The sequence below is a fragment of the Medicago sativa genome, chromosome 2, assembly GCF_051527215.1.
Source record: "Medicago sativa cultivar Bolivia chromosome 2, Bolivia_mono, whole genome shotgun sequence".
NCBI lineage: Eukaryota > Viridiplantae > Streptophyta > Magnoliopsida > Fabales > Fabaceae > Medicago > Medicago sativa.
In genome coordinates this window covers 56,007,029-56,023,209 of record NC_140750.1, presented here as the reverse complement: position 1 = coordinate 56,023,209, position 16,181 = coordinate 56,007,029, and the positions used below count along the sequence as shown (strand labels likewise).

General features: G+C 34.0%; 2 protein-coding genes across 2 annotated transcripts; one reads left to right on the top strand and one right to left on the bottom strand.

Annotated features, from left to right (window-relative positions):
• Window positions 1–8,065: 8,065 nt before the first annotated feature.
• Window positions 8,066–9,528, bottom strand: LOC146949119 (uncharacterized). Its single transcript, XM_085745213.1, has 2 exons — window positions 8,972–9,528; window positions 8,066–8,883 (listed from the first exon to the last, which is right to left on the bottom strand). The coding sequence occupies exons 1-2, from the start codon at window positions 9,252–9,254 to the stop codon at window positions 8,066–8,068; spliced, it is 1,101 nt and encodes a 366-aa protein (XP_085601339.1). The 5' UTR covers window positions 9,255–9,528.
• A 3,399-nt stretch (window positions 9,529–12,927) lies between these two features.
• On the top strand, window positions 12,928–15,588 carry LOC146949118 (uncharacterized). The gene is made up of 2 exons (XM_085745212.1): window positions 12,928–14,623; window positions 14,712–15,588. The coding sequence occupies exons 1-2, from the start codon at window positions 13,126–13,128 to the stop codon at window positions 15,527–15,529; spliced, it is 2,316 nt and encodes a 771-aa protein (XP_085601338.1). The 5' UTR covers window positions 12,928–13,125; the 3' UTR covers window positions 15,530–15,588.
• Window positions 15,589–16,181: the final 593 nt, after the last annotated feature.

The following is a 16,181-nucleotide window of genomic DNA, read 5'->3' as shown; positions in this document are numbered from 1 at the left end:
TCAACATTAATTAAACTCAAATTTTGCACAAAAAAAAATCTTATGATTTGGTACACTACATGGTACAGGTGGTGCCTACTGTTACATGAGATGTTTTGAACAAATTTCAGTTGTCCTTGTCGACCTGAGTGGCGGGGGTTTGTCGTTGAGAGTTCCGTCCCGTCCCATCCTTCTCTACAACGCAGGCTTTGGGTTTGGAGCTGTGCCTTATCCCATTTATCATTTGATTTGACATTTTCTCCTTCATCTCTTACCCAAATAAGAAATTTAATAGTAGTAGCATAGCACAAAATTGTAGGAAAATAAAAGAATTAATAAAATACTAACTAGTGCCCTATCAAATTTAATAGAGGAATAAAATATGAACATAAAAAGTTAGACAACTTATAAAGAACTTATAAAACTACATGTATATTTGGTTTATTGAGAGAAAAAAATATTATAAAAATTTCATGAGTTGTTTTTAGTGTGGTTTTATATATTGTTACATAAGTTTTTAAATTTTGATGTTTAAATATCAATATTCAATATAATATGGGTCTTTGGAAATGGGAGGTGAGAACTTTTGATTGAAGGGATTTTCTTTTAGTTATTTTGTTTTGTTTGGTTTGATCAATTGATGAGTAGAGGAGAGATTTTAATAGAGGAGAGATTTTAATCTCTTTCAATTTTTATATTATCACAATAAATAAAATATAACTATTTTTTTAAATTTTGACTTCTAGACGAAATTAAAATGGCATACTTAGCGCTCCTTTTGGTAATTTTATTTGTATATTAATATATTTTAGACAGATGAAATGATAATAATTATTAAGAATTACCCTCCCTACTTCTGTGCCTATCAAGAAATAATTATTAAAAATTCATACAAATTAATGGAGAAACTCTTCTAAAGAAAAATAAAGGAGTTTGATTTAAATTCCGACCACAACGTTCAGCTTAACAAGTTTATCATCGTAAGATTATCTCATTTGGTAAGGATAATGCATAATATATACAAGGTCTGAGATTCGAATCCCGGACACCACTAAAAAAAACTTAACAAATTTAATTTTTTTTTTTCATTTGAATTAGGAGCTGTGAATAATATCGAGTCCTTTTATTGTTTGATTGATTAACAAGATCTAAAAAAGTACAATATTTGAATAGAAAAAGAATGAATATAGAGTAAATAAAAAAGAGTAATATTTAGTAATTTTATATTTACATTAATATTTTTTTAGATATATGAAATGATAATAATTATTAAAAATTATACAAATAAATGGAGAAACTTTTTCAAAGAAAAATAGAGTTTGATTTAAATTCCGACCACAACATTCAACTTAATAAATTTAAATTTTTTTCATTTGAATTAGGAGTTGTGAATAATATTGAGTACTTTTATTGTTTAATTGATTAACAAGATCTAAAAAAGTACAATATTTGAATGGAAAAAGAATGAATACAGAGTGAATAAAAAAGCGTAATATTTATTTTGTCAATCACACAAATAACTCGCATGCTACGAGATTTGGGGCTGTTTCCGTAGTAGTATGCCTAGGGGTGGCAAAAATACCCATGCCCACGGGTACCCGTGGGTAAAATCCGTCACGGGTATGGGGCGGGTAGCTAAACGGGTATCCACGGTATAATAACGGGTATTTGACTACCCATTATTATATGGATATGGACATGGATTTGATTGTATCCATACCCACGGGTACCCATACCCGATAATGAGTTAAGTAAATTACTAAATTATCTTTATATATCTTATGTTATTACTTAAAGTTGTTACCTTATTGAAGGAAATTTTACCGCCCACCTAAGATTTCTCATTAATAACCTATTTTTATTTTTAATTTTTTTAATTCATCTTATTAAGTTCACCATTTTCACTTCATTCACATCATAAAACATATTCTATGGATTATATAAGAATCATAAATTTTCTATGGATTATGTATGATTCATGAAATTTTGAATGGGATTATGTATGAATGTTTAAAAGTTGAAGTTTTTGGTAGGTAATTAATAAAAGTTATTATTTGTACCAAAAAAATAAATAAATTCAAAAATCCATGGGTACCCATGAATACCCATGGATACCTCAATACACGCGGGTACCCGCATAGTGGGTACCCACGAGGGTATGGGGCGGGTACGGGTATCATATTTATCCAACGGGGCGGGGACGGGTATCATACTATCTGTACCCATGGGTACCCATTGACATCCCTAAGTATGCCATTATGTACCAAGAACAGGCAAAATCGGTTTAAGTAAGCTACTAGTACTTTTTTTTTTTTTTTTTTTTAAGTAAGCTACTAGTACTTGATAATAACTCTGTTTTTTCCCTCAAAAAAATAACTCTGTTTTTGAATAGAGGTATTATTTCTGCACCACCATGTTTTTGGACAACTTCTAAGATATTATGTTAAGTAGATAGTTATAATGAATATATAAAATATTAAAATTTAGGATTAGATATATTTTTAATCTTTATAGATATTTTTATTTTTATTTTTTGTTCTTCTTTTTTTATTAAGTGTACCACCATGTTTAAGGACAACTTCTAAGATATTAAGTAGATAGTTATAATGAGTATATAAGATATTAAATTTAGGACTAAATGTTTTTAATCTCTATAGATATTTCAATTTTTATTTTTTGTTCTTTCAAATTTTTCATTGAATAATGGTCCTTTTAGAAAATTTCGTCTTTAATTTGGTCTCCGGTGTTACGTGGCATTGTCATGTAGTCAATTTTAATGAGCAACAGTTGATTGGACTTGTACACATAGACAATGTTGATTGATATTATTTTAAAATGATTGGAAAAAAATGTTAGAAGATCGCCAAATTTAACCCTAATTTCTCACTTTCTTCTCTTCATCCCTAAATTGAAACCCATAACCTTCCTCCACCATTAAAAAACGTAAACCTTTATCATATACCTAAACCTTCGTCACAAACCTAGAAACAACTTTTATAGAGAATCTCATGCTACTTTGTGAGGAGAAACAACTTTTCATGAGTTTGTAACAATCTTCATCTAAACGGATATATACTTAACAAGTTCATTGTCTAATATCAAAAGTTGCAATGGTTTAGTAGCTTATCGAGCAACCCATCATAACTCTTTGTGTGGATCAACATCTTTGGGTCCAATTGCCCGCTTTTTCCCAACTTTTTTAATTACTTTAATTAATAATTAAAAAAATGAAATTGCAGAGTGAGAGGGCTGAACACAAGTTTCGTCACCAATCGTGCGAGTTAATAAATTATTCTAATCATTACTTCACTAATGATTGAGTGATATATAAACAATGCTAAAAATATTTGAACATTTCAAACTAATATTTTGAAAATGTTTTCCAACAAATTTTAAGGCCATGTGTCATAGTCCATTGCACATCCTTTGAGCCGACCATTTCGAGGTATTAAGGGTTTATGTCAAATGAATGACTTGATTTTTACTTGGTGACTCCCTTCTTTTAGTCAGCGAAAGCATAAGAGAACAAGATTGACATTCCAACTATGTTGAAACCCCAATAAATTTTGTAGTTAATTTAATTTAATTTAATTTTTTAAGTAGAACTCAAGTCTTAAAATAACTCTAAAGTAGTGATTGACTTAATTTAATTTAACTTTGAATTTTCCGCACAAAGTAGACTCTTGTAAAGTTTGTCCATCCATGCCTTGCGTACTACTGAGCTTGTTTGTTTCTATTGATTGTGGAAGGATTGATAGTGGGGAGGACAGAAAGTTTATGAAAAAGTGTCATTCCATAGTTTGGTTTGCATGTCAGTGAGGAAAGAAAGTGTACTTTTTGTGGACCTCATGGCTAAAAAACTTTCCGCACCAGATTGAGAAGAAAGGTGGGAGAGAGCATTGAATGTAGTAAAAAGACCAAATAACCCGTATTTTAGAGCATTGCATCACGTACCTACTCTAGTGTTCTTCATGAAATTTCTTGATTACATAGGGTCTGTATGGTAAGCCCACTAAATGAGCTTATAGCTTATAGCTATAAGCTCGTTTGACAAAAAAAGATCTGTTTAGTAATGGTCTTTTACCACGAGCTTATAGCTTATTTCACGAGCTTATGCTATTTTTCAGAAGCTATTTCAAATAGCGTTTGAGCTTATAGCTTATAGCTTATCATTTTTTCTCCCATCTTTACCCTTGCTTATAGCGTTTGAGTACTTGTATTGTTTGATTGATTAACAAGATCTAAAAAAGTACAATATTTGAATAGAAAAAAGAGTGAATATAGAGTAAATAAAAAAGAGTACTACTCCCTCCGTCCCGGAATAACTGACCCATTTTCTAAAAAAAAGTGTCCCAAAATAACTGACTCATTTCAATTTTCAATACAACTTTCATCATTTCCAATACAATATAACACTAAATAATACTACTTTTATCATTCCCAATGCAATATATTTCACTTTCCCCTTTATTTATACACTTTTCTTAATCTGTGTGAAAAACCAAAGTAGGTCAATTATACCGGGACGGAGGTAGTAATATTTATTTTGTCAATCATACAAATAACTCGCATGCTACGAGATTTGGGGCTGTTTCTATCATTACTTTATTACTGATTTGACATTTGCTCATTCACATTCATGCCATAGTCCCGTAGCATTTTGTACCAAGAACAGGCAAAATCGGTCTAAGAAAGCTACTAGTACTTGATAATAACTCTGTTTTTGAATAGATATTATTTCTGTACCACCATGTTTTTTTATCAATTGTACCACCATGTTTTTTTTATCAAGTCCTAAGATATTATGTTAAGTAGATAGTTATAATGAGTATATAAAATATTGAAATTTAGGATTAAATGTTTTTAATCTTTATAGATATTTTCAATTTTTATTTTTTGTTCTTCTAAATTTTTCATTGAATAATGGTCCTTTTAAAAACAATTCGTCTTTAATTTGGTCTCCGGTGTTACGTGGCATTGTCATGTGGTCAATTTTAATGACCAACGGTTGATTGGACTTGTACACATAGATAGTGTTGATTGATATTGTTTTAAAAATATTGAAAAATTAAAAAAAAAATATGTTAGAAGATCACCAAATTTAACCCTAATTTCTCACTTTCTTCTCTTAATCCCTAAATTGAAACCCATAACCTTCCTCCACCATTAAAAAACTCAAACCTTAATCATATACCTAAACCTTCGTCACATACCTAGAAACAACTTTTTATAGAGAATCTCACGCTACTTTGTGAGGAGAAACAAATTTTCATGAGTTTGCAACAATCTTCATCTAAACGGATATATACTTAACGAGTTCATTGTCTAATATCAAAAGTTGCAATGTTTAGTAGCTTATCGAGCAACCCATCATAACTCTTTGTGTGGGCCAACATCTTTGGTTCGAATTGCACACTTTTTCCCGACTATTTTAATTACTTTAATTGTTAATTTTTAAAAAAATGAAATTGCAAAGTGAAAGGGTTGAAACACAAGTTTCATCACCAATCGTGCGAGTTAATAAATTATTCTAACCATTAGTTCACTAATGATTGAGTGATATATAAACAAGCTAAAAATATTTGAACATTTCAAACTTATATTTTGAAAATGTTTTCCAACAAATTGAGGTCATGTGTCATAGCCCATTGCACATCCTTTGAGCCAACCATTTCGAGGTATTAAGGGTTTATGTCAAATGAATGACTTGATTTTTACTTGGCGAATCCCTTCTTTTAATCAGCGAAAATATAACACGGCAAGATTGACATTCCAACTATGTTGAAACCCCAATAAATTTTGTAGTTAATTTAATTTAATTTTTTAAGTAGAGCTCATGCCTTAAAATAACTCTACCGTAGATGATAGACTTAATTTAAACTTTGAATTTTCCGAACAAAGTAGACTCTTGTAAAGTTTGTCCATCCCATTTCCACATTTATTAGTTACCATGCCTTTGCGTACTACTTTAAAGTTTATTACGGTGGTTTAATATTGAATCCTCTCGGCAATACAAGTGTGTTTGGTACACTAGAAACATCATGATTCTAGAACAAAGGAAAGGAAAAGGGAAAAAAAATTCGATGAAGACGAAATAGTGAATGATCGTAACAAGAAGTTGTGTCTTTTACTCTTTTTGTTTTAGTAGTTTATATAAATAATTAGGATTGGTTACACAAACTTTGAAGAAAGGGTGCATTTAGTTTGGGGCGGCGTCTAGGGTGGGAGACCTTTATAGGTCTCCTACCGTGCATGACCTCTTTTTTTTTTTTTTTTTTTTACGTTCTGACCTTTCCTAACCCTTAGATTGGTTAAACACACCATAGATCAAATACACTTGATTATCTTTTCATTTGTCTTCTTCCCTCTCAACTCTCACCAGCTTTCACCTTTCTCTGATATCCCTTTGCCAATTACACTATTTCTTTGTTCCTTATAATATGAACACTAGGTTTGATCCAAATTTTCTAACCATGTAAACATCCATTTTTTTCCTTCATCATTCTACTCTTAATTGTTCACGTGTCTCTCGAAAAAGTAATACTCAGATCTGGAATAAATTAGGAAAAGAATGGTAATCAAATGTTTATTATATCTACTGATAGAAAATATTTCAAACATGCCCGATAAATAAAATATTCAAACTTTCATATCCTTCAAAGATAAAAAAAAACTGCGGATTTAATCAATTTTTTGATTATTCCTTTTAAAATGTTAATCAAATTGGAATTCAAATTCATCTTTCAATAATACCATTTGGCTTTGTTTTGTTTTGATCGTTCAATAATTCCCTTTGGGGACAACCGAAATTGAAATTGAAGCATTTTTCCTGCAAATTGAAATTAAATATAGCAGCAGATCTGTGTTCATGAAGTTTGAGAAGCAATCTCGAGTTATTTAAGTGAAATATAATCATGAGGAGCAAGCAACATGCAAGTACAAAAGGAGCAATTGGATTTATACTGTGATGAGGAAGGAGATGAAGATTTGGGTGTTGTTATGGTTGCTGCAGTTGTTGTTGTTGGGTAAGAGAAAGAATGATTCCATAGAGAGGAAAGAGAATGGGAAAGTGAAAATAAGACAAAAATTATTCAATGTTGATGGTGTAAGTTAAGAATCATGGAACTTCACTATCCAATGGTTAACATCTATTTTGCAAAAAAAAACAAAAAAAAAGTCAAGTCTCCTACGGTAGGAGACCTAAAGAGGTCACCTACCGTAGCCTTTGCCTTAGTTTGGACCACTTGAAGTTTGGGTTCAAGTTGGACCAGTTTTTTGTACCATAGATTAAATCAGCTCATCAATTTTAATGGTAGTTTATCTACACCAAATCTCTCCCCTCTCTCATTCATGTCTCTGTCAAAATTTAGAAATGGAAGTGTGAGAAAGTAGAAAATCATCAACACATTTTTTTTAGGAATTTTTTTTTTCTGCCCCTATAAAAAAAAATGATATATCTGCCCCTAGTTGAAAATTATTGTTGTAAATGCCCTTGTTCTTCATTTGAAATGGCGAGCATCACATTTTTTCAACTATTCTCTGCAAGCTTGCAGGCTTTCTCAGACTTTCTCAGACTTTTCTGTGCGTTTGTAATTTCATTTGGCGAGCATGTATATTTAAAGGATTTAATTTTTTTTCCATGTTCAACATATCAAATGGCGAGCATATACCATTTGTTTTTTTAGTATTTTTTTTGCTTGCTATGTGAAATGGCGAGCATAAAATTTGTTGTTTTTTTTAGTATTTTTTTTTGCTTGCTATGTGAAATGGCGAGCATGCCATTGTTGTTTTTTTTTTAGTATTTTTTTTTGCTTGCCCTTTGAAATGGCGAGCAAGGAAAGGCCATTTTTTTTAAAAAAAATGCGAACATGTTTTTGTGATCTTTTTCCATGGTTGTTTTAAAGAGCAGCATTGTGTTTAATATATAAAATGGCGCCATTTTAGTTTAATTTTGTTTTTGAAAGAATATAATGCAAACGTTGTGTATTATTGTTTAATGAAATTAATATAAATATTTTTAATTTTAATAATAATAATTATATTAATTAAGATAATTTGGAATAAAATACATTACGAAGAAAATTAGCTATTGGTGATTAACGGTTGGACAATTTCTGCGAATATGACCGGTCTTGGAACACAGTCCACATTTTCTCGGTGTTTTTTCCACAACATCCATTTCAGTCAAGATGCGAGTACTGTTTGGACGACCTTTCTTTAATCTTCGCATGGTTGGATCGTGGCAAAGCTTTGGACCTTCATGCGGGGGCCAATAACTTTTGTCTTGGACTACTTCGAACCTTGTGTTATAGATTGCGTATACACTCTCATTTGTAAACACAGCTGGTATAAGGGTTCGATAATCATGACGAAAACTAGAACACGCAGCTATAACATGAGAACAAGGCAAATGTAAAGCCTGAAATTTTCCACAATCACACCACCCTGCCTGTAGGTCTACCTTGAATGTTCCCATCGGTCTTCCCTCCCTATAATTGATTGTTTCACGGACAGAGAAAGTATACCTTTGTCTGTCGAATTGATCAACTTGGTAAGTGTTGGACTTAATCACAGATTCTTGAATCTCCTTCATACAATGATCCGTGAATGGATCACCGGAACCTACCCTTGCAAACGCCTTTTGTGCTCTATTGGCAAATAGACACGCCAACCTATAGTAGGTTGATTGGACAAGAGCTGTGATAGGGAGGTTGCGAACTCCCTTATAAATGTTGTTCCATGACTCGACAATATTAGTTGTCATATGACCCCATCGTCGACCCCCGTCATGTGCCTGAGTCCATTTTTCTTTGGGTATATTGTCGAGCCAAGCTAATGCCTCTTTGTTTGCCTCTCGAATTTCATTACGATAGTATTCGAACAAGGGTATGTTCATGGCATGCCCTGCATTGTTTGAAAGAAAATATTAAAATATATTAAGTAATTAATATCATATGAAATGCTAAAAAATAAAAATGTTTCATGTTTGTACCCATATTTGAAACTTTATCCTTAAGTTCTCGATCCTTGATCGCCCTGACAAAATTCTGTTGGATGTGCCGAATGCAGAACACATGAGTTGATCCACTCCCGTGCCAGCCATTTTTTGGGTTATTGAATGCGCTTTTTATAGATTCATGTCTATCAGAGATCACACAAACATCCCGTCCTGGTGTGACGTGGTTTCTTAAATTTCTTAAAAAAAAAACCCCATCCCTCCTTTGTCTCACCTTCAACCAACGCAAAGGCGATTGGAATTGTCTTGTTGTTTCCATCTTGTGCAACTGCCAACATTAAAATAAAACATTGTTACAAACCTAAACATCTATTACATTTATCTTCTCCTAGTTTTGTGCCCATGAGTACCACATCCAACAGGTTTGATTTTTCGTTGAGGTCGACCGGGTGGCGCTATTTGTAGTTGTGGCTCCTCCTCCTCGTCCTCATCATCATCATCCTCATCCTCATCATCATCATCTTCTTCTGTTAATACAACATCCTTTTCTTGTTGTACTACGTCTTCATATTCTTCTTCTACTTGTACCTCTTCTTCTTCTACTACTACCTCTTCATCTTCCTCATTCTGAGGTTCATTACGACGAAGTGCCCACAGACTGTTCATCGCATCATTGTCCATCTGTGTCGTTGTGAATATTGGTGGTCGAGACCATTGTGTTTGTTGGGATGATTCTGGAAAGGAGGATTGCATGTATGGTGGTGGTAGGTTAAAGCTTTCATTGGGTGATGGTCGGTGAAAGCGGTGGCTAGATTCTGCCTGGAGAGTGAATGAATGATGGGAATGTTGGCTATGGTGGCTAGATTCGGGGTAGCTCCCAAATTGAATGGGAGAATTTTGAAATGATGGATACATGGGTGGTGTGTATTGGAAAGTGTTTTGAAATTGGTTAAATGTGTTGGGTTGTGGGGTGTAATAGGTGTGGTTTGGTTGTGGTGTGTGTACGGGGTGTGTCTGGTTTTGTGTGTTGGGTTGTGGTGTGGGTGGGTAATCTGGTTGGTTTTGTGGAATGACCCTTAGACGTGCCCTTGGGTCTCCCAATAGCGAAGCTCTAGAGACAAACAAATTGTTTCCGAAAAATCCCCAATACCAACGTATATAGTGACGATTTGGTCGCACTTCATGAGAAAAGGGGACCCCGGTCAATACTAGCTGACGACGTTGGTGCCACGTAGCAATTTCTTGTTGAAATTTGGTTGACAAGGATACCTTTCCTAAGATCTTCATAGTGATATCATGGTAACCCTTCAAATTACGTGGAACGTCTGGTTGGTTTTGAGGGAAGCCGAATTGTAGTTTCACCCTATCTGCTTGGTGCATCTCTACAACGTGAAAGCAGATAATATAGGTGGTTGCAGACCATACTTCACTTTCTTCTGGTGTGGGAGTTTGAAAATTGAGATACGGTCTCCAAATGAACTGAAAAAAATATAAAATGTGTGTTAGTTTTTATATTTTGAATAAAAAATAAAAAAACTTATTTTGATGATAAATTACTTCATCGTCTGTCATCATATCAATCCTCCACCGATAAGTGATAAGATTGTGTTGGCCTGCCTCTTCGTATTCCATCCCAGTATCACACCATCTGATAAAGTTTGAAAAATATTTAATAATTAGTAACATAAAAAATATAAGCACCCTTGTGTTTTAAAAAAAATTAAAAAAAATATTGTACATGCCTGTTAAAGAGAGGGAACATATCTGGTATATTACTCTTTGGCTTAGATGCCATGCACGTAATTCTCGAATAAGCCCATGCTTGTATTAATATTGTGCATCCCATTATATCATGCACCCCTTTATATGCATTGTCACACATTCCTCTGTATAGCCACGATAAACAAGCCGAACCCCAACTATAAGTTCCAATCTCAATGGGTTCCTTCTCTAACATTGCCAACCATTTTATGTGTACTAAGTTGCCCGTCTTATCAAGAAATAATACTGAGCCAATTAAATATAGACAATATGCTCTAAAATGGTATACAAGTGTTTCGGGACTTTCATCACCTTCCAGTTGTTCTATGTAATCTCTTAACCATGTTAATTTCACAGTTTTGCGCTCCCTTGAACTTTGATCAATATTTCTTCCTAACAAATTTTCAAAATCAGTCCATGAAATGTGTCTGTCAGATGTGACCGGCAAACCATCGACTTTTAAACCCAATATCATGTGAATGTCCTCCAATGTTATTGTACATTCACCTGTTGGAAGAATAAATGTGTGCGTCTCAGGTCGCCACCGTTCAAGTAATGCACAGATTAAACGGGAATCAGTTTGAAAACTTGTTATTTCCGTTGGCCTCAAAAGACCGGCTTGCTCTACATATGGTCTTATGCGTGCATGTGGCTTTAATATTTTGTGACAACGGGGTCTCACATAATTTTTTCTTTCTTCCTACAAAATAACATTAGTTAGTATATTAAAACTAATAGATAAAACGTAATAAACATAAATTGTTATTGTGCAAATAAATAAATAATAAATACATTTGATTTGTTAGAGACGTGACATGATCTGTGAGCCATTCCCATCCAAAGAAATTTAGCTACGTCCATGTTGAAATTAACAATTAAAATGAGAAAGTGTTGAGTTTTTGAAGTGAATATTGAAGTGAGTTTTTACGTTGGGAGCTTGGGAGGGTAGTGTCAAGTTTATATAGCTCAAATGGCGAACAGTTAAACAATTAGAATGGATGCATGCATAGGCACATGGCAAGTGCTCACCATTTCAATTTTTTTTATTGTTGATGCTCGCCATTTGAAGCATGGTCGCCATTTCAATAGGCAAGCATTCCTATTTTGCCTTTTGCTTTTTTCCAGGGAATCTCTTTTGGCTTTGGCTGCATGCATGCTGTCTTTTTTAAATATTCAAAGCTAACTCTCTCTTTTCAAAATGCACACAGGAAATTCAACATGAAAGCTGCTCTCTTTTGGCTGCATGCATGGTGTCCTTTTGTAAATATTCAAAGCTAACTCTCTCTTTTCAAAATGCATACAGGAAATTCAACATCAAAGCTGCTCTCTTTTGGCTGCATGCATGAAATGAAATGAAATGAGAGGTCTTAAAAAAGAAAACAATTTCATTAAATGAGAGGTCTGAAAAAGGAAAGATTCTAGCATGAAAGTTGATTTCACCCATGTTGTTAAGTGCATGCATATCATGGCAGAGCCAGAAAGTTTGAGAAGTGGGGGCAATATTTACATATAATTTTTTTTAAATGATATATGTAAATATTATAATTATTTTTGGGTTTTTTTTATTAGATGCCCCAAAATTAAAAAATATAGTATTTCAAAAAATACATTACCTAGAATTTTTATTAACTAGAAAAACGTATTTTTTAGGAGAGGAATACATATATTATTTATGGTCTTGGTATAAAAAATATTATTTATGACATGTTTTCACTAAAAATAAAATAAAACAAAAACCAAGGGAAGAAATGAATGGATTTGTTTTCCAGTGAATGAAACTAATGGGTAATATATGTTGTTATATTGTATTATACTTTATGAAGTTGCAATATTATATTATATTGTATTATAGTGGGGGCACGTGCCTGTGCATATGCAATTCAATAATATGCAATAATACAATTCAATTCATAGTGTTGTTATATAAAACACACATTGCATTGTCATCTCAAAGCAGAGATAAATAGTCATATAAAACACTGACTGCACTGTCATCTCAAATCAGAAATAAATAGTGTTCTTATGTAAAGTATTCGCCATTTTGAACATAGAACACAAAATTTTGCCGGTATAACAAGTGGCGAGGTCTATATATGCAGTGGAATGGCATATTGTGATTCATCAAACACGCTTTACAACATAAACAAACAGTTATGGCACCACCCCAAAATGTATTTTTCATTGTCTACTGCAATGGACAAGTTTTAAGAAATGAGTTTGGTGTTTATTTTGAGAGTAATGAAAAATTTGGCTTCAACATCAGTGTGAAAAGTACCTTTGCACACTTGAAAAAAAGAATAGAAGAAAAGCTAAAATTAGGAGATAACAAAGTGGTATCTCGAATTTTCTATAGAAACCCGGCGTTTTTTGGAGGGGGTGGAGTTCATTTCGAAGACACAAGTATTAGAGATAATGACGATGTTGCGAACATGTTTGAAGTTCATAGAAATCTTCAGGTAGCAAAGTCTATTGAGATAAATGTCATTGTTGAGGATGGTATTCAACACCACGACATTTCAACACCAATTCAAAATCCTTACACTCATGAATATCCTTACACACAAGAATATCCAACCCAACAATCAACACCAATTCAAAATCCATACACACCACAAACCCATCGCATACCACAAACATTCGATGAATATGCACCTTCATCGTCACAACCTCCCATATATACACAACCATCATCCCAATTTCAAGACGTGCCAAACATTCAACATGAAGAAGAAGTTGGCGATGAGAGTGAAGAAGATGAGGAATTACTTAATCTTTTAGAAGGTGAGGAAGATGACGAAGACGATGAAGACGGTCAAGACGACGATGTTTGGGCCAACATTTTGCACCCATCACAGGGGCAACAAGAACCCACTCATATTAGAGAAGCATATTGTCCTCCACTCCACATGCGTGACCTTGATATGGATGTTATTGACAGACACATGGACAGGGAAGGCGTAATCCCACTTCCAGTTGATGGGGGTATTGAAGAAGGAATGCAGTTTCACAACAAAGAAGATTGTGTGCTCGCGATCAGACATTATCACGTCAAACAATCACTAGATTATGACGTAAAGAAATCTGATCAAACGAGGTATGTCATTAGATGTACCAATTCAGCGTGTATATTTAGATTGCGAGCATCCTTTAGTAAAAGAAGTGGGAAATGGAAGATTGTCACTCTGGTTGGGCCGCACAACTGCGCATCATCTTTAATGTCACAGGATCACCGCAAGCTTGACTATAACGTCATTTGCGAGAGCATCAAGTCACTTGTGCATAAGGATGCATCGATTAATCCTAGTATGATTATTGCACATATTCAAGAAAGGTTTAATTACACAATCACATACAGAAAGGCATGGATGGCAAAGAACAAGGCGATCGAGTCTATTTACGGGAATTGGGAGAAATCTTTTGAAGAACTTCCACAATGGTTAATGGTCATGAAAAACTCAAATCCAGGAACCATCGTAGACTTGAAAACTATACCGAACCCAGATGGGACCACAAAGTTCCACCGTCTCTTTTGGGCTTTCCATCCTTGCATCGAAGGTTTTAAATTTTGCAAACCAGTTATCCACGTTGATGGGACGTGGTTGTACGGCAAGTACAGAGGGACATTGTTGTTGGCAGTTGCACAAGATGGAAACAACAAGACAATTCCAATCGCCTTTGCGTTGGTTGAAGGTGAGACAAAGGAAGGATGGGGCTTTTTTTTAAGAAATTTAAGAAACCACGTCACACCAGGATTGGATGTTTGTGTGATCTCTGATAGACATGAATCTATAAAAAGCGCATTCAATAACCCAGAAAATGGCTGGCACGGGAGTGGATCAACTCATGTGTTCTGCATTCGGCACATCCAACAGAATTTTGTCAGGGCGATCAAGGATCGAGAACTTAAGGATAAAGTTTCAAATATGGGTACAAACATGAAACATTTTTATTTTTTAGCATTTCATATGATGTTAATTACTTAATATATTTTAATATTTTCTTTCAAACAATGCAGGGCATGCCATGAACATACCCTTGTTCGAATACTATCGTAATGAAATTCGAGAGGCAAACAAAGAGGCATTAGCTTGGCTCGACAATATACCCAAAGAAAAATGGACTCAGGCACATGACGGGGGTCGACGATGGGGTCATATGACAACTAATATTGTCGAGTCATGGAACAACATTTATAAGGGAGTTCGCAACCTCCCTATCACAGCTCTTGTCCAATCAACCTACTATAGGTTGGCGTGTCTATTTGCCAATAGAGCACAAAAGGCGTTTGCAAGGGTAGGTTCCGGTGATCCATTCACGGATCATTGTATGAAGGAGATTCAAGAATCTGTGATTAAGTCCAACACTCACCAAGTTGATCAATTCGACAGACAAAGGTATACTTTCTCTGTCCGTGAAACAATCAATTATAGTGAGGGAAGACCGATGGGAACATTCAAGGTAGACCTACAGGCAGGGTGGTGTGATTGTGGAAAATTTCAGGCTTTACATTTGTCTTGTTCTCATGTTATAGTTGCGTGTTCTAGTTTTCGTCATGATTATCGAACCCTTATACCAGCTGTGTTTACAAATGAGAGTGTATACGCAATCTATAACACAAGGTTCGAAGTAGTCCAAGACAAAAGTTATTGGCCCCCGCATGAAGGTCCAAAGCTTTGCCACGATCCAACCATGCGAAGATTAAAGAAAGGTCGTCCAAACAGTACTCGCATCTTGACTGAAATGGATGTTGTGGAAAAAGCACCGAGAAAATGTGGACTGTGTTCCAAGACCGGTCATATTCGCAGAAATTGTCCAACCGTTAATCACCAGTAGTTAATTTTCTTCGTAATGTATTTTATTCCAAATTATCTTAATTAATATAATTATTATTATTAAAATTAAAAATATTTATATTAATTTCATTAAACAATAATACACAACGTTTGTATTATATTCTTTCAAAAACAAAATTAAACTAAAATGGCGCCATTTTATATATTAAACACAATGCTGCTCTTTAAAACAACCATGGAAAAAGATCACAAAAACATGTTCGCATTTTTTTAAAAAAAAAATGGCCTTTCCTTGCTCGCCATTTCAAAGGGCAAGCAAAAAAAAATACTAAAAAAAAACAACAATGGCATGCTCGCCATTTCACATAGCAAGCAAAAAAAAATACTAAAAAAAACAACAAATTTTATGCTCGCCATTTCACATAGCAAGCAAAAAAAATACTAAAAAAACAAATGGTATATGCTCGCCATTTGATGTGTTGAACATGGAAAAAAAAAATTAAATACTTTAAATATACATGCTCGCCAAATGAAATTACAAACACACAGAAAAGTCTGAGAAAGTCTGAGAAAGCCTGCAAGCTTGCAGAGAATAGTTGAAAAAATGTGATGCTCGCCATTTCAAATGAAGAACAAGGGCATTTACAACAATAATTTTCAACTAGGGGCAGATATATCATTTTTTTTATAGG